General features: G+C 36.7%; 1 protein-coding gene across 1 annotated transcript in view; it reads right to left on the bottom strand.

Annotated features, from left to right (window-relative positions):
- Positions 1–1,458: 1,458 nt before the first annotated feature.
- Positions 1,459–21,842, bottom strand: part of Dcdc1 (doublecortin domain containing 1) — a 323,039-nt gene continuing 302,655 nt past the window's right edge. Inside the window, 8 exon segments of the mRNA XM_070032669.1 lie at positions 1,459–2,514; positions 4,663–4,813; positions 11,337–11,516; positions 12,781–12,917; positions 16,766–16,867; positions 17,580–17,732; positions 18,684–18,885; positions 20,342–20,545. Of these exon segments, the coding sequence (XP_069888770.1) occupies positions 2,393–2,514; positions 4,663–4,813; positions 11,337–11,516; positions 12,781–12,917; positions 16,766–16,867; positions 17,580–17,732; positions 18,684–18,885; positions 20,342–20,545 (1,251 nt within the window). The 3' untranslated portion in view covers positions 1,459–2,392.

Below are 21,842 nucleotides of genomic sequence, written 5' to 3'. Positions count from 1 at the left end.
AAATCAACTTTTTCCAGGCAGGAAAATGAAAGGTGCTTTTTACATCTAGAGAAATACAAGTGTTTTCAAGGAATTTTGTGCTTACAAAAAAAAAAGTTGGCTTTAATGAGATCACCATTGAGCTCATTCTAAAGAAAATATCATCTGCTAAGAAACCTGTTATCTCACTTTCTGACTGTGAGCAAGTTTCTTAACTCTTCTTGTTTCAATTTCCTTTCATTTATTTGCCCACTCATTTGATTATACTTAACTAGCTTTACAAAGGGTTTCAATTCAACATGTCAGTTTGTTATCATCAAAAAGCAACACATACACACCACACAATCGTGTGTTGAGCAATCATTGTCTTCTATAGGTATTGTCTATGTATTGTCTTCACATCTGTAGTGTCACACAACAAAAACATGTTTCTGAAAGGCAAAATTGTCGTTGATGTAACATGTGAAATTCCACCTCTGTGGTGTTTCGCTTTTAGTTGTACAAAAGCAACAGGAATTTATTCATGCAGGCCTACTGATTTGCAGACTGGAAGTAAATACCAGACCTTTTGCAGCGATTACCAAGAGCCCCCTTCAGTAAAAATGATATATTGCCTTCCTCCATCACATTAAAGTGGAGGATTGAAGAGCAAGCCCAGCTGAGCCATTCTGTACACACCTAGCCAGGCTGCAATTTATATTCAGGCAGAACTGTGAGTGGCATTCAGAAGAAGACAGAGAGGAAGAGCTTTCCTGTGGAAAATTCCTATCAGAAGCAGAACCAAATGCTGATGTGTCACTGTTTTAAATACATATACAATGGTTCTTTTCTTTTCAGATAAATTCTTTGTGTCCTATAGAACTGATATCTAAGACAAGATCTCCTTTTTAAAAATATTGACCCTTAGATGATTTTTTCTTTCAAATGTTGCATATAATTTTTCCTCTCTACGTTTTTGTATGGAGGATGCAGTCTATGAATTCTGGTTTCTGACCATCCATGAGAAATTACCCAGCTAGGTGTGGTGCTGCATGCCTGTAATCCAAGCTATGTGGAAAGCATAGGTATTGTACTGTGATCTGAGGCTGGCCCCAGACAAAAACAAGAAAATTATCTGAAAAATAAAAAAAGCAGAAGAGGATTGGGATATGTGACTTAGGTGATAAGAGTACCTGCCTCCCAAAAGTGAGGTCCTGATTTCAAGCCCCAAGACCACTCACTCACACACACACACACACACACACACACACACACACACACACACACACACACACACACACTCACTCACACACACAGAAAATCATCATAATAAAAGGAAATTATCCAGCTTCACTTTCAAGAACTGTGCCTCAGAAAGAGGCTTGCATGGGAAAACTGAAGAGAAAATACCAATTGATAAAGCAATCAGCCATCAGGTCCTTCAGATATTTTTTTTTAGTTTTATTATTTTTTTTAAAGTGTACAACATTGTTCACTATGATATTTGTATATATGTGTAAAATGAATGACTACCCTCCAATACTCTTTCTTATTCCTCTCTACCCATACTCTAAAAATAATTTTAATGTATTTCATTCTATTTTACTGAATGCATATAATGTACTTAAGTCGTATTCACCCCACCACCTTCTTCTTTGCCTTCCTCGTTGCTATATTTCCACAATAGTGCCTATCTTATATTCATGTTCTTATTTTTGTTTTGTTTTGAAGTGTTTAGGTCTAGATTCTACATGGCATAGAAGACAAGCAATATTTGTCTGTCTGAGTCTGGCTTATTTAGCAAAACATGATGACTTACCTTTTATGGGGTATATGTGGTATTTTTAACAAGAAGTTTGGCAAATATAGGGTGCCAGAAAAATGCCATCTGGGATTTGATTTCGGGTTTGGTGGTCAAATGGTCTAAAATAAACTATCAAGTATTTTTGCATGTATCTACATACACACATATATTTGTGTATAGCTGTATATATACCTGTATATATGCATAATATATGTATGGGTGTATATGTTACTTGACTCTGATAAATTACAGTTTAATAACAAATAGTTTCCATTTTTTCATGGAACAAAGTGTTCCCTAAATTATTTTACTGGTATTACTTTTAGTGGTTTCAACACCTTTCCAGGAACATATTTGAAGCAGTCAATGAAACTCTGGTGTAAAATACGGAAGGAAACTGTGTGAGGGCCTAGGAGTGTGCTCAGTGATAGAACACTTGCCTACCTTGTAGTAGGTTAAAGTCCCAGCGATTCCAGAGAGACAGAGACAGAGACAGAGAAGGGGAGATAGTGTATGAAATTAAAAGGAATAATCATCATACCATAACAAGTATATAAAAAGTATATGAATATGTAAATATAGCTATACTAGCAAAATACACAAATAGGATGGTTCTGATTGAAATTAATTTTATAGATGTGACAGAGATAGTAGCTTTGTGGGTGGTGATATCACAATGTCTGTGGCTTGAGGACCCTGCTGCCTTCGGGTTCTGGCGTAATTTGCTCTCATCTCTGTCAGTTGCTTTAACTCTGTTAAAAAAAAAATAAAAAGAAAAGCTTTGAGGACACAAGTCAGTGAATTTACTAAAAATAATTAAAAGTTCAGGATGATGAAAACCTTGAGGATCCCTCTCACTCCGGTCTCTCTTTACACAGTTGACTTGCTCATCACATCAGATATATGTTAAGAGTCTTTGGATTTTTATGGCATGGAAGGGCAAACCCTCCCACTAAAAAAGAAAACCGAAATGCAAACAACATGCAAATTTTCTCAGTTTCATTTAGTGTTTGTATGAAAAAAATCGTTCTAATATCTGGTTTGTTTTTCCAGATTCATTTTCAGAAATGCAATGTGATTGATGACTAACTTCCACCTGCTAAATTTGTTTCAAAATCATAAATAAAATAATCAAACTCCTAGGCAGTCTTATTTTCTAACTACATACTTCAGCCAGGACAGAAAAAAAATCATAGATGGAATGAGAAATTGTTTAGATGTCTTTCAATAAGTACATACATGTAATAGCATTTCTCTTGTATCCTTCTTATAAAGCCTTTTGAGTATTTAGATTTCTATCATAAGATTGTTTTTAATGGTATTTTAGGAAAAATTTAGTAAGTTTCTGAAGAACAATAGAATTAGCCTTGGAAATCAATAATATTTTCTAAAATATGTAAGCCTCTTTGGGAAGAATGTAGACAAGTGGAGGAAAATGACTAATCCTTTTGTGATGAAGATCATAGTGAGGCGTCTACTTTCATCAGAAAGGAATTGTCTTTCACAGCGTAGTTGTGAGTATGTTCACAGAACAGAAGATGCAGAGATGAACATTTGTCTACAGAGACTCGTTCCCAAGGCCCACAGAGTGAACATGGAGCGGTGAGAGAGGGTTTCACTGGTGGCAGGCTTGTTTCTGGGAAAGCAGCCTAGAGCCCACTCTGTGGTTTGGGCACCCTTTCAGCGAATCTGCCTGACACATAATTAGCTTTATTTATCAGATAGGCCCAGTGAACACAATATGGCAAGGAGAGTAGAGTACAGGTAACAGAAGCTTGTCCTAAGAAAGACTAAGCATAATGAAGGGACTAAGAAAGGCTTCTTACTGAACCATTTATGTGCCTACTTTTCAACTGACTTCATTTCAAGTGTGCGCATCTTCTCAGATAGACTGAAAATTCTTCCAGGAAAGGAAGTCTGGAATATGCACAGGGAAATCTGTCAATTAATACTTACTGAGGATGGGAATTCTTCTAAGCAACCAAGAGGGACTTAGAAGGATCATCAAGAGCTGGAATGATGGGTGATAATGGACAATAAGAAGAGCAGAGCAAATAATTCAGACTGGAGCCTGTCTGTGATAAGGACGATGCAAAAGAAATATTTAAGGCAATCCTCAGAACAATGCCAGACATGCCAATAAACCTTTCCTCCTCATTTTTTATCTTCATTCCTATACTTTTTGTCTCCATGATAAATGTAAAAATATGACTGTATTAAATGTATCTGGATCACTCCCTTATATATAAGGTAATAATGATTTCATGGTACTTTTTAAAAAGATAAAAATTCTAGGATTTTTCTTTATTATTAGAATGTCAGGTGATTCACTTCCTAATCTTTTAATTTCTTATTTAAAGTAAAAATAAAGTTCTATGGAATTTCCTGAAAATGTGTCTTTGTTAATATATACCTACTTATTGGAAAGGGATTACATTTCTCAGCATAAACAAGACAAAAATGTTCTTTCCATTTCTGCCATTTATCAAAGAAAATGGTTAAGGAACAGAACAAGATAATAAGCCTAGCATATATTTACGCATTACTAAAGCATTTGCATTAACAAGATATTGTTTGAAACATATGTTTGAAAAGTAGGAAATCGTTGGAGCCTTACTTTCCTCAGGATGGGTAAGAAAATACTTTAAAATGAGACTCTCTTAAGTATTTCTACAAAATAGCCTGAGGAAGGCTCAGACTAACTGAAATTTGAGGTTTATTAGAATAATGTTAATATAATATTCAGGCACATAGACACTGTAAATTGGGATTTTATAACATGATTGAGGAGCAATGAGGAGTACAATTAGTGAAAGTTGCAATAACAGGATACAGAGTTCAATTCTTTCTCTTTTTTTAGTTCTTGAAAACCTTGATGGGAAAGAAAGCTCTAGCCATACCTCTTTGGGATATAAAACCATGTCCTGTAGACACACATATGATCATGTCTCGTTCTATGTCGCCCCATGACTGAATCAGCTTTCCACTTGGGGTGTACAGGGTTCTGGCTGGGTGGGGAGTTTTGAGCCGAGAGGAGCAATTGTCAAGTAGCTGAAATATATAGTATGAACGAAATCAACTGTCTTCGGAGAACAATTGTCTTAATTCGAATATTTACTCACAACAGCTAGGAACAGGTATAGAAGGGATGGAAAGAAGGACTATGATATTCCCTATAGTGCTTAAATAAAGAGGATCTTCCATGAACTATTTTATGGCTGTATTTTTCCATGGAAGAACACACCTTACTGTCTGAGAAATCCCCAAGTATAATAACTCCTGGACTGAGAATCTAAACATCACAAAATAGCTTAGTGCTTCCTTTCTTCCTTGCATCCCTTCTTTCCTTTTTTCCATCCTTTTTTCCTTCCTTTTTTCTTTCTCTTCCTTTTTCTCTTTCTCTTTCTTCCTTTCTTTTTTCCTTTCTTTTTATGAGCAAGAAACTAGAATGAAAAAGGTGAGGAGACCCATGTCTGCCTCCGTGTAGTCTTCAAGTAAGTGTGGTAATGACTATGAAAGAAAATAAATACACATAAAAGTTTGGATTTAAGCCTTTTTAACTACATGAATTTAATTTTTATAAAATTTATAAACACCTACAAGGACCTATTCCAGCTTCTCTCAGTTTTTCTTGCAGTATTCATGATAGCATATTAACAGATACAATGTCAATTGCACTAGAAAGATTAGCCACTGTGTTGCCTGACCCCTGAAAACAATTCCATTAAAAAAATGTGAGTAAGGCTTTAAGACAATACAATCAATGCAAGCAAGAAGACAATGTGTGGTCTCTGTACATTTTGCCTGTAAAACTTTGATTTATCAGAGAGCCAGAAACTTATTTTCCCCAAAATGAAGGAGCAGGTCCACTCAGCTCCAAAACCACTAGTAATACTTCTGTCTATGCATCTATTTGAAGGCTACAATGCACAACAATGCAACGTGCCACGGACAGATCGATTGGGCATTGGATGTTACCTTGCGCCTGAAAAATAAATTAGAAATACGAATCAAGATAGAAAACGTGGTAGGGTAATGCAATTGAATCAGTATAGTTTTTCACCCATTACTTTGATTCGGAGGTAAATGATATAAACTGAATAATGGTCAAATTCATCCAAGATTACATTCCCTTCCATGGAGTGGGATAGAAAAGAAGGATGTCGCCTTCAAAGCAGCTCTACTCCACCTGCTAAGCAATAGCTAGTTAGCAACAATTGGACTGAATATGTGTATATGAACCAAACCCCCGGAGAGGACTCTAACCACTTCCAAGTAGATATTTGGGGTGACCAAAGAGAATACCAAAAGGTTAAGAAGAAAAATTGCCAATAGCGATAATGTGAGGCTTATGTAAGCATGTGACTACATAAAAGTGGTACATTGTCCTGGCAGTGAAGATTTTGGAACATGGTTGCATCACTAGTACAATTCAGTTGTACGCCAGTCAAATTTAGTATAATATGGCTCCCATAAACACATGCCCTAGAAAAATGAGATGAACAATGTCTAAAAGGGAAAGAATGTTGTAGAAAAGAAGGCAGAGATGATAATGACAATAATTGATGATGACGATGATAATAGCTCAAATGGACTGTAGCATTTCTATAGACCTGGCCCTTTGCTAAAAGTTCTCAAGGACAAGCTAATTTTATCCCATAGAAATAATTGTTATCCTCCTCTGAATGATGAGGAAAATAGACAATGGAGAGGTTAGATATGACCACCAAGGCCACACAGTAAGAGAAGAGATGGCACTAAATTGGAACAAGGGGAAGTTTGCATGAAATGAGGCAGGGAGGGAAAACAAAAGCTTCTGTATTGCAGAAAATCAAATAAGTATTAGAGAGAGCTAGATAGAGAAAATTCTCCGAGTATGCAAAGAAAGTACTAGAGCAAATTTATGAGAGTTAAACATCTGGAATATCAAGACATCGGCTATCAAATGTACACAATATTATGGTTACTGGAGATAAAGCCACAATAAATTAAGAAAGCAATTACTTTAAAAATAGAAGAAAACTTTTCTCTCCCAAATAAAGAACCATTTTGAGATCATATAGATTGATCTAGAACAAAGCAAAATTTAATGGAAAAATAACTAATATTTTAACAGGATACTAGAATTTTACAACCAGCCAAGCAATGAATTACAGTAAAAAGCTCCTGTAGACAAAGCCCAGAATATACATCATCTATTTCAAATTGTTTAAAAATTGAGTGAAATTCCCTATTATTGGGAAGTCATAATATAAAATGACTAGTATTAATCATTACAATTTCCAAAACATGAGATACCTGCCACAAAAAACATCAGAAAGCACAGAATAAATTATTTTAAGTCTTCATATACATAAAATAAAAAGTTTAAGCAATATCAATAAAGGAAGTAAACAAAATAAAGAAAAATGAGAAAACCTTTCTTCTGATCTCTCATAGGTTCATTTATTTTATATTTTTATGTTTATAATTATGTTTATATTATTATATTATAATTATAATATATTATATTATAATATATTATAATTATAATATATTATAATTATTATGTTTATAATTATTATAACAAAAATAAATTATAATAAAGAGATATAAACCTAAAGGAATAGGCAAAATCATCATGTGAACATGTAATATGATTCTTTTCTTAGAAAACTTAGATAAATCAAACAAGAAATAAGTAATAATACATGAGTATTAAATAAAATAACCAAATATAAAATAAAGTTTAAAACATTAATAGTTCTCATGGTTGCCCCAAACGGACATTTAGAAAATCCAGTGGTGGAATATTGATCAGAATAGAATAGAACAGGTTCTAAGATAGGTCAGCTTATGACCTTTAAAGATATTCTTAATGCTTAGTGTTTCAAATGTTTATTCAAGTATTATTTTTAAAGAGAAAGAAAGAGAGAGAGAAAGAAAGAAAGAAAGAAAGAAAGAAAAAGAAAGAAAGAAAGAGAGAGAAAGAGAGAGAGAGGGAGGGAGGGAGGGAGGAAGGAAGGAAGGAAGGAAGGAAGGAAGGAAGGAAGGAAGGAAGGAAGGAAGGAAGGAAGGAAGGAAGGAAGGAAGGAAGAGAAAGAGCAGACTTACAAATTTTTTTTTGTCGATCATGGGGCTTGAACTCTGGGCCTGGGCACTGTCCTTCAGCTCTTCAGCTCAAGGCGAGCGCTCTACCACTTGAGCTACAGCACCACTTCCGGTTTTCTGGTGGTTTATTGGAGATAGGAGTCTCACAGTCTTTCCTGCCCGGGCTGGCTTTGAACCGTGATTCTCTGATCTCAGCCTCCTGAGTAGCTAGGATTACAGGCGTGAGCCACCAGCGCCCGGCCAGACTTACAATTTTTATGATAAAGTTCACAGTAAAGGAATAATGTCTATGAATAATTCCTCACCCACAGTCTATTTTACAAGTTTAGTTTTCATAGAACAAATATTTTCAGAGTAGGGTTTCAGGGGCCTTATGAAACCACTTCATGCTCGCTGTGGACATGAGATATTTGCTGATCCAAATCAAAATTACCTGTGCTTCTTTCATGCATTTTTGTTCAATCATTTACCACTGTTCCTCTGCAGAGAAAGAACACAGTGATTTTGAGATCCCATAGAATCAAAAAGATATCACAGGGCAGAGAGAAAACAAATGCTTCAGACTAAGAAGGGTTTGGGCAAGCATAAATCAGAAACACACATTGGTCCTGACGAGAGAGCCACTAACCCTAGACAGAGGGCTGCCTGGGTACTTTGATGACTGATGAGCCAACCACAGTTGGAGCTGAGAGCTGCTCTGGCCATGTTCAGAGAGTAAAATGGGAAGAATGAGACCAAATCATCTAGAATAGCTGCAGTAGTGAGAGCAGTTGAGAGCAAACCTGCATTGGGCGGGATTCAAATACCATCTAGGGATTTCTTTATAGAAGGGGAAGAGAAGAACTCTGAAAGGTGCCTCTTTCTGATTCTTCAACCAAAAGCATCCACCATTGAAACTCTCACCACCTTCAGTGTCATTAATCAGATCCCTCCAGGGAAATCTACACTCTATCCCTATATGCTGCCAGCTGGTCCAAACACACAGTTCCTTTTCCAGAAGTGTTCTTTACAGCTGGCGAGTCTGGAAGCACATATTTCTAACTTACAACCAAGAATATCCTGCAAGTCCCTAAACAGAAATACAAGGCATAACAAAGGAAAAGACTGGGCAAAAACTGGTTTGTAATAAAGCAAATATCTGAATATCTTTTCTATATCAAGACGCCTTTTATCTCACTAATAGACTGTTTTCCACCTGCCATTTCTTTATTCAGAAACAAGCAGAAGTTCAAGCACTTCAGTCTGGAATAGTGTTATGGACTGAATTCTGTCTGTCCTCTTGAGAGTCAGACTGAAGCCTTAGCATCCACTGTAACTGCATTTGAATATGGAGGCACCTAGAGGAAGGTAATTAAATTTAAGTAAAGTAGTCATTTAAAGGATGAAGATAAAATGTATAATCGCATATATAATGCACTCTTTTCTCAAGCACAATCTCCAAGCACCAGACTACATAGGAGGCTGAGATCTAAGGATCAAGGTTCAAAGCCAGCCTGGACAGATAAATCTGAGAAATTTGTCTTCAATTAATTAGCAAAAAGCTGAAACTGGAAACCTAGTTCAAATGGTAAAAGTGCCAGCTGTGAGCTAAAAGGACTAAATACTATTTCAAATATCACCGCAATGGAGATTTTGTTTCAGAAAACTTCCAGAATCCCTTTTTATGTGACTAAAATTTTCATTTAAAAACAAAATGTCAAAGATTGGGTGTAATGGTGTGTGCCTATAATCCCAGCTACACCAGAGAGGTAGGAAGATGACAGTCTGAGACTGGCCTAAGATAAAAATACAATAGCCTATCTGAAAAATGACAAAGAAAATATTAAAAAGGCTGTGACTCAAGTATTAAAGCACATACCTGCTTAGCAAGACAAGACCCTGAGTTCAGCCCACAGCCCACCCCCCAAAATCAAGTTTAAGAATGCTGCCCCTGAAATAACAATAAATGAACTGATACTCATCTTTTCTTATATCAATGTTTCAAGTTTGAAAATTGTGACATTTACTCCAGATAAGGTGATGTTAGGGAAATGAATCCTAAGATATGTATTCAAAATTTTTTTCTTTCATGCGATTGTTTCTAACACATTTATAAGATTATTTCTTTTTTGCTTTGTATGTCCCTCCCCCACAGTATAACCCCTGCTTTCACTGTACTTGATGTTGGTATAATTTGTGGAGGGGAAGGGGAAAAATAAATCGTTTAAATAGGGATACAGGTGGACCCATTGCAACAATGAAATGTACAGGTCATTAATGTCGAAAACGAACTTTACAACTTTGGTGGGGGGGGGGGAAGCAGGGAGGATTGGGTGGGGGGGCAGGGGGGAGGATGGGAAGGGATGGGAAGGGGAAACAAAGGAGGAGGCTACAATGCTTGATAAGAAATGTACTCATTATCTTGCCCATGTAATTGTAATCCCTCTGTACAGTATTTTCACAATAAAAAAGGTGGACCTGTTGCAACAATGAGAAGTACAAAATGTCATGTCAAAACCAGCTTTACAATGTCGGTGTGGGGGGGGAGGGGGGTATGATTGGGTGGGGGGGGAGGGGGGAGGCTGGAAAGGGAGGTGAAGGGTAAACAAAGGAGGAGGCTGCAATGCTTGGTAAGAAATGTATGCATTATCCTGCCCATGTAATTGTAACCCCTCTGTACAGTATGTTCTCAAATAAAATAAAATAAAATATAAAAAAAGAAAGAAAGAGAGAGAGAAAGAAAGAAAGAAGAAAGAAGAAAGAAGGAAAGAAGGAAAGAAAGAAAGGAAGAAAGAAAGAAAGAAAGAAAGAAAGAAAGAAAGAAAGAAAGAAAGAAAGAAAGAAAGAAAGAAAGAAAGAAAGAAAGAAAGGAAGGAAGGAAGGAAGGAAGGAAGGAAGGAAGGAAGAAAGGAAGAAAGGAAGAAAGAAAGAAAGAAAGGAAGAAAGAAAGAAAGAAAGAAAGAAAGAAAGAAAGAAAGAAAGAAAAAGAAAGAAAGAAAGAAAGAAAGGAAAGAAAGAAAAGAAAGAAAGAAAGAAAGAAAAGGAAGAAAGAAAATTGGGACAGCTACTCATCTAAGGCACTTGGAAATTAGAAGCAGATAAGGTTGCTGTTTCCTTATGAAGAACATAACTAGGGAAGCACTGGTGATGGGTGGGAGAAAAATCACTCTTGTGTAAAGTAGATTTAAAACAGAACAAGGAACATGATCTTAAACTATCTTTAAATTTACATGATACTTTTTGGCTAGAACGGGCTTAACTACATTGTTTTCTGCAAGACATATTCAGATTCACCCACATGGCAGATAGCTTCGGATTTCACATTTCATTTTGCTTTCATACAAGTTCAATTCTTAACCAGGCCAACCCAAACAGAAGGTTACTGTGCCCATTTCCCAGGTGAGAAAGTAAAGCTCAGAGAAGTAAATTGTAGATCTAATGATGTAATATTGTCAGGGGCAGACTGAAACGCAGGCCTATTGAGCCCCTTTCACATGAAATTTACCTCTGAAATACTTTTGCCCCAGGCAAAGGTGCCATCTTCAGGAGATTGTCCATTCACATAAGCCCAAACTCGTTTGGTGTTGGGTTGTTTGTACAGGCTGCTCTGCTGGATTGCTTTACGTTTGGTCACAGTTGGAGACTTTGATTTGGATTGTAGTTCTTGGACCTCAGAAAGATGTGCCTGTCAAGAAAATCCCAAAGGATACCACATCTGGAGAACTATTTAATGTATGCAAGGAATGTGATACACACCAGAAATACCTTGTAAATTCAATATAATATGCTATAATAGGGTATTATAGGAGATTTTTCGAAGCAACAATGAAATGCATTAACCTCTCCTGTTACAGACTCGCTGATAAATTCCTCTTGCTTCAATGAAACATTAAAGACATCAACAATCAGTGGGGTAATAATAAGAAGGCCATCGTTTTGGCAAGCATTGAACTTTCATTTATAATTTGGAGACGTGAAGGCAGATGTGCTTCTAGATTTCTGCACGCTGTTTCTCCTACTGAGAGATTTCTCTGCATCTCACAAATGAGTTTTTGATTTAGAATCATAACATCATTTCCTTTAACTAAAAACAAAATCATTCTTGAGGGATTGGCCATGAGTGTTGTTTAAATCCTTACTTGCTATCTTTTAAAATTCAGCAGTCACTCTTCTACTTTGCCAGATCCCTGCCAGGCAGCTTTTCATCCGACTTCAAGCAGTTCAATGCTTTGCATTCACTCCCTGGTCAGTGATTTATCCTTTTCAACTTGGCAAGAAGTCATATTTCTAGCAATGTCAATTTATTTTTTTCTAGTAACCTTGACTTAGGCACATGCCTAACATTTAGGTTGAACATATTTTAGGAATTTGAGGAAACCTATTAAATAGGAACATAGCATTTGATGAAAAACTTCACAAAGTAAAAGGTTTCCCTGGTCTCTATCCCCAGTCCTCTCTCAATAGCTGACCTTTCTCTTTTTAACGTTTTTATGGCTGGCAATCCTGACTGATTAACCAATTGGACAGAAACCACTTTTTCAATACCTCACTTTTGAATGTCTCCATTGCAATTAGTATTTTGCTCCTTGCTCCTTTTACATATTGAGACATACCCTCAGGAGCAATGAGCAATGAAGCCATCAGGCTCAACTTGACTACACTTATTGTAATTACTTTTCTACAGATCCTTTGGGCCTTTTTCTCTTCTTTGCTAAGGTCATAATTTCTGGTCTCCATTCAAACACAACAGATTTTCATATGAGCTGGCTTGTCTCTTTCATAGTTACTCTCCAAATGCCAATTTCAAGGCTTGGCATATGCTCCTATGGTCATAACTGACCAGATGCTAAGACTGTATTAATAGCATCATTTTAAAATTCCAGATTGCACTTCTAAATCCTTATAAAAGGTGGCAGAGACTTTAAGGTCTGGAATCCTAGAAAGCATACCTCTGTCAGCCTTATAAGTTCCATGAGTTTAATTTCCTCTGGAGTCTGTTCTGTCCAGCCACCTTCTACCACCACCGGCTGAGCAGGGCTTTTGGTGGGCACCATGGTGGCTGGTTGACGTGTTGCTACTCGCCGCCCTAGGGAGGGAAAACATTTCTAGAAATGGTTGTTTCTGATGACAGGTCTTCAAATTTCAAATAAATTGGTTCAGCTCTCTGTCTATAAATTATTCCATCCAGGAGCATAGGCTAAACTATTAAAATATCATAAAAGCAAAGATGCCTAAGGTAATAATACTTAACAATACCTCTTCCTATGGGAGCTTGAGGCATTAAATGGCCAGGATAGGCACACTCACTCCACAGATGGAAAAGAAGGATAACACACTGACTTCCACCCTGGCCCCAGCCTTGCTTGCACGTTACAGTTCAGCAGTTAATTTAGTCAAATAGAATTCATGACCTTATTTAGTCCCCATCATCTCTTCCAGTCTTGGAACATATGTTTTGTTCTCTTTGCTAATAATAAGCCTTTCCCCCACAATTAGCTTAGCAGCCTGGGGATTAAGTATTTCTAAAATAATATTAACCCAAGAGACAAGAACCTTTTTTTTTCCTAGCTAATAATACCCTGTGAGCACAATTAGTTTCTGACACCTCTACTGCGCCCTTTACGCTATTAAGAAGCTGTGGTAAGAGAAAATATTTATTGGAATACTATATTCTGGAATATCACAGACATAATTTAATAAGAGTAGTGATTCAAATTTATGCATTCTTTCAAGAAGACCACTTAAAATCATTATAAAAGAGGTTTAAAAAGTCACACTTATGAAATGATTTTCTTGTTCTGTGTTGAAGATATAGTTGGTCTTGAATCTCCTACTGAGATATAAATTTCTCAACTAAAAGTAATGTTTCATCTCATATAATCCTTTCAGAAATAATAGCTGTGGGTCAGGAATTGTATTGAATGATGCAAACACAAACATCTTTGAGAGAGTCCCTATCTCAAGTTTGGTAGGGAAAACAGGTGTCAAGAAAATGATTGTTGCTATAGGTTGCAACTGGGCTGTGTAATAGGGTCTTGCAGAGAACATACCTGGGGACATTGATCTCATCCAAGCTGTCAGCAAAGACATCTTTGCGAAAGTAAGAGTTAGGGTGAAAAATAAGGACTAGAAGCATGGCTCGTGTGGTAGCATGGCTCAGCTTTGAGGGAGGACTATTCAAAGGAAGGTGATTGTATTCACCCACCATTCCTGTCACCATTCTATCCCAAATACCCTCAGACAACACACATTTCAGCTTCCTGGTATTTATTTTGTTAAGCTGTTGATTAATTATTCAAAAGAGTTGAGATGAGTGAGATTGAGATAGATGGAGAAGCGAATGATAGAGTGACACTGGACACTGATCAAGATGCACTGAAGCCATAAATTGACATATGTTGAATTGAAACCCCTTTGTGCACCTATTTACAGGTAATAAAAATAAATTAATTTAATTTATTTTTTGTCATTTGTGGGGCCTGAACTCTGGGCCTGGGCACTGTCCCTCAGCTCTTCAGCTCAAGGCGAGCATTCTACCACTGAGCCATCTTCCCAGGCCCAATAAATTTAATTTTTAAAAGGAAGGTGAATCTCAGTTTTGTTGACAAGGTACTCTTACTGTATATGTTTTCAGACAAGGCTAAAAACAAAACTCTTGGGAATAATCTATTATTTGCAAAGGATAAACAATTTGTGTCTTATAAGTCAAGTTTATGCAAATAGACCCAGCAATAAAAATACGTGGCAGCAGTGACTTTTCAGGGAAACCAGAACTACATATACTTCATAATCACTCACATGCAATTTTTGAAGGTGGGAAAAAGGCAACTGAATCAATCAGCCAATGAGTTTTAGTGTTAATACTACTAGCTAAAGTACTTTGCAAAACACCACAGTGGGTCTGCAACACAAATTCATACTAACTATAGTTTTTACTAACTTTATTCATGGAATACAGATGACATTAATTTATGATGTTATAACTTTTAATGGATAATATTGCAACAAGTACGTTATTTATAAGGCATCCTCAGCATTAAAATTTTCTTCAATTAAAGAGAGTTCAGCAATTGCTTACTATTCATACTGTTGAGAGCCAGAGACTAATTATAAGACCCATGAAAATATATTATGCACGATTTATTTTTTGTCAACCTGTTTCTAATGGTCTTCAGCAAATGAATACAATTGCACCGTAAGTCTTATGAAGATACTCCATCAGAAAAGGTTTCAGTTTGGGGAAAGGTTTTTATAATAATCTGTTATTTATGTAGGTACGAATATCATAAATTAAACCAAAGAAAAAAGTGGCATATGCATTATTTTATTTTATTGTTACTTTTGCCCATATATCCTATGCTATTTCACATGAGATCATTGATAGTCATGATAATAGCTAACAAATAATGGAGCATGCCTCTGTGATCCCTACTCCTAAGGTATAATTTCATGTGGATAGAGCCTCACTGATATTGCAAAGTGAAAACTAGGAAAAATAAGCTAAATACTTGGCCCCTTTTTACCTTTTTTTTTTCCCTAGAAGCTGGGTAACAAGTGTTTTACTGTTCTTTCACTTATGTCTCAACCTGGACAGTTCTCCTCATGGCCCTCCTTTGTTGAGAGACCCACCCTTATTCAGCTTCTGCAGTGTCTGGAAGAGGGAATCCATCCAGCTGAGAGCTGGAACTCTCATACTAAACAGCATTATCTTTATAAGTAACAAAGGTGATGCGTTGGCTTATTCTGCACTCCTGAGTTTTGCCAAGACTGGAAGCAGGAAGAGGAGTCAAAAAAAGCTGTTCCAGTAATCTAGGGAACACATGATATAAGCTTAAAGCTGGATACTGACAGTGGAGACTCAGAGGTTAGAATTCATGTGAGATCAATTTCACAAATCAAATTAGACTTCCGAATATTTGTTCAGGAAGGAGACAGAGAGGGAGATACCAAGAATGACTCCAGTGTTTCTGTGAAAGAACATATGGATGGATGACAGTAGAATCCACTGCTAGAGGAAACAAAGAGGTGTTGAAGTGAAGGATATAAAAGCCTTAGTTTTGGATATCTCCAACATTTAATGTCTACTTGTAGGAATAGAGGATTTTTTGAGTAGTAATAGATGTCTTTACTTGAACCCTACCATCATTCCTTTGGTAAGAATTTCATAAGGACCATTTCAAACCAGAGTTGTCTTCTGCATTTAGAAATGTTTAGGTTATTTACTAAGACTGCAAGAGAGTACACCTATTTAGAAGTTGAATTACAAAAGGTGTTGACTCTTAGACTTAAGTCTATAGGGTATCATTTCTATTAGAAAGAGATTCTCAAAAACTCACTTGTAATTCAAGTGTTTAGGTAATATAATGTCAGCATTCTGAGACTTCCTGACAAAAAGTACAAAAAAGACACATAACAACTGATTTTTTTTTTTGCTATGACTAATGTGTATTAGGCTGCTTGAAAAAAGAGGGGTCTTTGAGATATTGATACCAAATTTTGAGGATTTCAGCACTTCCTCATCCCAGTTATTTAAAGCAAAAGCAAACTCAGGAAAAGTACAAACACAACTTCTTACCAACAATACTCAAGTCAGTCAGGTTAAAAAAATAACTAAACCCCATAGAATTCATAAAATGTTAAGTCAGGGCTTACTTCACAAGCACTAAGAGATATTGTCATCATTTTTAATGTTTATATGTTATTTAGCATTTCATTTAATATAAAGTTTGCAAATATTAAGTCAACACTGAAAGGCTATGCTTTTTAAAATCCAATAGATTTCAGAATTTGCTCATGGGAATTAATGTAGAGCAATAGTTAAACAATAATTACTGGTTAAATAAGACATTCATAGGTAATTGTAGAAATAACCATCAGCAAGCAAGCTTATATTTAGAGTTAAACATGGAGATGTATAGTTTAGTTCATACTGACCTTTTAACTGTCTCATTTTGTGTTTCATGGTATCTAAATCAGCCAAAAGTTTGTCCTTTTTCAGCCAGTTCTGTTTCTCTTCTTTTTCTGCCTTCTGTAAAGCTAATATAATAAAAATTCGTGATATTTTATCTTGCATTCCTTTATCAACAACATTTATCATGAACACCAATAATTTATAAAGAACTTTCTGCTTCAAGAAATTGATTCAATTAGAAACAAGTAATTAAAAGGTAAGGGTCATTAAAAAGAAACCTCATTTGAAAGATGACAGGGCTTAAGGCATTTTTTATGGAACGGAGGGAGAAAAAGAGCGATGCTGTTTTATTATATAGATTTACCATATGCAATAGCCATATTTCATTTTCCACTTCCACAAACTATTTGGAGGTGATGAAAGCCTGGCTTGGAACCCATTCATTTTTTAAACATCCACCTAGTGCCTAAAGGGTACAATTCTTAAAAATGAAAATGTGTAGACAGGTCGTCCTCAGTGTGAATTAAACTCATTTGTTATTTTCTAATGTATACCATTATTCTCAGTCTTATAGACCAAGGATCTCTTTATCAACTAAATTAGACATTTCTCCATGCAGAATACTCCATTCCAGTAAGAAAAAGCAGTCAATTGTGCAAATATGAGACCATTGCTATCCTTGTGCATATATTAATTGATGGACTGCCTGTGTTTTTGCATAAATGTGATGTTATGTTGACATTCTGCCTATTTAATTCATTTTCTTATGCTGACATAAAATTTGTTTCTCTCTCTCTTTATAAACTTCCTTGAAGGAATGCAAACTAAGAAGCTCACCATTTGGAGGTAGAAATGGCTCACCGCAAGATACCCAGATGGCAATAGGATTTCTCAGAACAAGGGTGAGCAAAACCTCATCTACACCATCCAAACAAGCAGATTTCCCAGTTCCTTGAAATAGTTTGTTTTTTGCTTTCATTATTGAGTTTTCTGAAAAATAAATGACACATATTCAATGAATAAAGGAAAGCATGCCTTCTGAGAATGTTTATGAAAAATATCTCATTAAAAACTTTATTTAAATAGAAGATACCAATATTAGAGACCATAAATCTGGTTAGCCTCTTAATACATCAAGGATAGAAATCTCACACAAAGAAAGCTCTGCTGAATCCACTACTAGCATGATTTTATTTCATTACTAAAGTGTTTAAAGATACAAGTCCATCCTCTCAAATTAGAACAAGACCCACAAAGATGCACCTTATTAGAGGCTGTACTATGATTTTCAATAAGGGACATCAACTCAAGCTTCTGGCAGGTGTTAAAAGCAGTGCAGACAGCAAGACAGAGGAGAGTTAGATGGCTAGAGTCCTTCTCTTCTAATAATAGGAGGAGATTTGGTCTAACAATGATTACGTACATGTTGTCAGTTGGCTGTTGTTTCTGAATTTGGAAACAAAAGATGATCCATGAAGTAGCTAAACTATCTAAATCATCTTGATAATTTTATGGAATTCATTTTTTCTATGCTAAAATCAAATTTTACATTTTTTTGCCAGCCTGGGGCTTGAACTCAGAGCCTGGGCACTGTCCCTGAGCTGCTTTTGTTCAAGGCTAGCACTGTATCACTTGAGCCACTTCTGGTGTTTTCTGTGTATGCGGTACTGAGAAATCAAACCCAGGGCTTTCTCCATGCTTGGCAAGCACTCTACCACAAAGCCATATTCCCAGCCCCTATAATTATTTTTACTTTTCCTTCTTTTGCAAGGCAAAGTCATTATGAGAATCATATTGATGCTCAGAATCACTTACCAAAGTAGCTGACTGGGACTGAAAAATTCTAACAATGAAAACTGAATTTAAAAAAAATCACATTAACTTTTTTCATGGCTGCATGTAAGTAGAACCAGCTAATAACTGAATTAGACTATAGCCAACCTTCGATATTTTCAATAGCACTCTCTTCTCTTCCAACAGGAGCTCTGTCATTCTTCTGTTCCTCAATGCGTCTTTGGATACAAGCTTCCTCTAGAGCCCATAAAACTAAATCGTGCAGGGAATAGATTGTGGTTCCATCTCTGGTATATACTTTTGAGGCTGCTCTGTTAAGTCCAAGTTGTTCCATGCATTCTGTAAGAAGCTATATAACACAAGCTGTAAAGGACTGACATGGAAAACGACAGCCCTGAGAAGAATAACAAAGAGCTTGCAATTTTACAAATTTGGGGAAAGATTTTATGTTTCCACAGTAGAAATCTGAGGACTGAGTGATCTTGCTGGTTACATAGCAATGTGTCTGATGGTTGCCCTACCTGATCCCACAACATCAGGCTTATCCAGCTGTAAAAATTCTTAGCTCTGAAGATTTCACTTAGCAGTTGTGCATGCCAAAAGATATGCAGCATGTGAGTATTTTGTCAAAAGTTTTTAACCTAGAAATCTACTTTCATTGCTGAATTGAAACTTCTTTGCACAACTACTTAAAGATAATAATTTTTTAAAAATCGACTTTCATTTTGTTGCTCTATGAGGTCTAACACTGCAGTATTCCAGATGGATGGACAGCTTTAAATAAATGAGTAAATTTTTAAACAAGAACTGACTCATACTACTGTCACTATTTTACAGATAGACAGTGGGATGGAAGGTTAGTATTTTTTCCAAGATCTTTATAAAAGCCATTCTTTGAGTTACTAACTCTTATACTTAATGCAATGTAGAGAGATATCTTACTTTAAAAATCCATTTTTTGATCACAGGAATTAGTGAACAGGTGTGTATGAGTGTGTTTGTTTGCACAGCCTAGTATGTAATTCCATGTTATAGTTAACATCTTTGTAAAATGTGTATTAAAAGCCTTGACTAGAATGTTTAACAAGACTATCATAAGAGAAAGGAAGGACAAAGCTGGCCTGTGCTTTTCCTCTCTCCCAAGGACTACACAGCCTCTAAGGAAGACCCAAAGTCATTCCAAACACATTCCTCGATTCTCTCATTCAACATGAGGTGAGATACTTTATCAATAAATAAGTGTCTAAATGACCCAGCTGATAAAGGAGGTGACATTTCTTAGACTATGACTTCATGTGGCATAAAACTTGAAGCTGGCCTGGGAAACATGAGAGGAAAAAGCCTCTGCTCTTCACAAGAATGAAGAAAATTTGGTAGCATTGTTTTAAATCTTCACTTTTGCACCAATCTAAAAGCCATAGTGTGGTGCTTAACTACATGACCTAGTGCTCTTGCCTGGATTTTTCTCTAAATGCTTGCACACTATCACTTGAGCTACACCTCCACCTCTGGCCTTTTACTGGTTATTTCCAGATGTGATTTTCATGGATTTTTTGAACCCCAATCTTCAGATTTCAGCCTTCTGAGTCACTAGAATTGCAGGCATATTTTTGTTTCTTCCCAAAAGCCTGTATTCAAAGAAAGGAACTTTTTAAAAGAATGCCTTTAAAAACCTGAGATCTTGATCTCATCAATTTGAATTGGTGCCTCTGGTTGAGGACATTTATCACTCCACCTCACTGCATTCTCTCACCACTATCATTACCTCTGAAGATGCAAAGCACCATTAAGTGATAGTCACTTACCATGGGGAATGTTTTAGCCACAATTAACTTTCCATTGCGGTATCCTTCCCCATTTCTGTATGCAATTATCTTCACTGCCTGCTGGTTCAGAGCTGCCACATCCTTGTGAGCCATAGTCGGCGGGCAAGCCTTTGTCCGTAAGGATAACAGACGTTCTTCATAATAATTTAGAGTTTTCTCAACCTCATCGGATGATAAATCAACCTGATTGTTGAAGAAAAAAATATATGAACACAAACAGTTTTCTTTCAGTTTTGCTACTTTGGCATATTTCGATCCCCAATCTCTTCACTTAATGAATATATGTGTATGTGGTAGTAAATTTTGCACAGCTAACCTCATATACTAGAGAATTCTCATGCCATAGTAGGAAGGATTTGGCGTTAGTATTCTTGCTTTCTTTCGAACCCTGTCATTTGCGCTACAGGGTGACTTGTGGGACTCTGGCTTGAGGGTTTTGCCTTCCGTGTGTGTTTTATTTTGTCTTGCTTTGTTTAGCCTGGGAGGTGAGGGAACTTTTTGTTGTTGTTGTTGTTGTTGTTTCTTTGGATTTTTTTTTTTTTTTTTGTCGGTTGTGGGCTTGAACTCTGGGTCTGAGCCCTGTCCCTCAGCTCTTCAGCTCAAGGCTAGCGCTCTACCACTTGAGTTACAGCGCCACTTCCTCTTTTGATTTTTCTCTATAACAAATGATGGAAGAAGATTCCAGGACCAGAGTGACTCTGAAGGCTCAGTAAGGGAACACTAACATGACAGATATTCTCTTATTGTTTTACTTCAGGAGACTGTCACTCCAGGGTGGAAGCTATTAATGAATGAGGAGTGGAATCGGACTGTGAAGCATGATTTCTGCTGTGGGGCAGTGGGGGGCGGGGGGGGGGGGGGGGGGGGTGGGAGCGGGCGGTGGGGGCAGGGGGGGGAGCTGTGTAACACTGGACATTCTCTCCAATCAGCTCTTGACCTCAGGCTTCCCAAAGGATGGATCCCTTTCTCCTTTGGGGTAACTGTTTCAGTTGATGCACACAGCAGTGTGCTACTGCTCCACTTTCCACGTGGACTGAGATTAGGCCCAAGAGGAGGCCAATCTGGGAATAGGTCCTCATCACACCAGGCTGGTAAGCTGCCCACATTTAGGAATCTACTTTTATTTGGCGATATAAGTTTCCTCTGTTCTTTCTCACAATTAAAAAATAATAATAATGGGACCATTTGGAATGAAGATCATGAGAAAGCGGTAGGGCATGGATTAATTCTTCTCCTCCCGGAGCCTTAAATAGTATTAGGCATAGAAGTGTGAATTCAGACACCCAAAGTCACCGCAAATTAACAAAAACATATCGGGTTCTTCCAGAACCTCTCCAGACTCCTAAAACAGAGATTATCCTGTGGATATAAACAGAAAAACTGCCCCAGTAAGTAAAGAGTTACTTCCTCAAAGCCACATCAAGAACAGTGGAAAGTATCAGCAGATTGAAGCTGCAGAAATGCCCAATTAACTTCAAAG

Source organism: Dipodomys merriami, unplaced genomic scaffold (genome assembly GCF_024711535.1).
Source record: "Dipodomys merriami isolate MVZ:Mamm:240054 unplaced genomic scaffold, mDipMer1.0.p SCAF_21, whole genome shotgun sequence".
In the NCBI taxonomy this organism is placed as follows: Eukaryota; Metazoa; Chordata; class Mammalia; order Rodentia; family Heteromyidae; genus Dipodomys; species Dipodomys merriami.
This window is presented reverse-complemented; position numbering and strand designations above follow the sequence as displayed.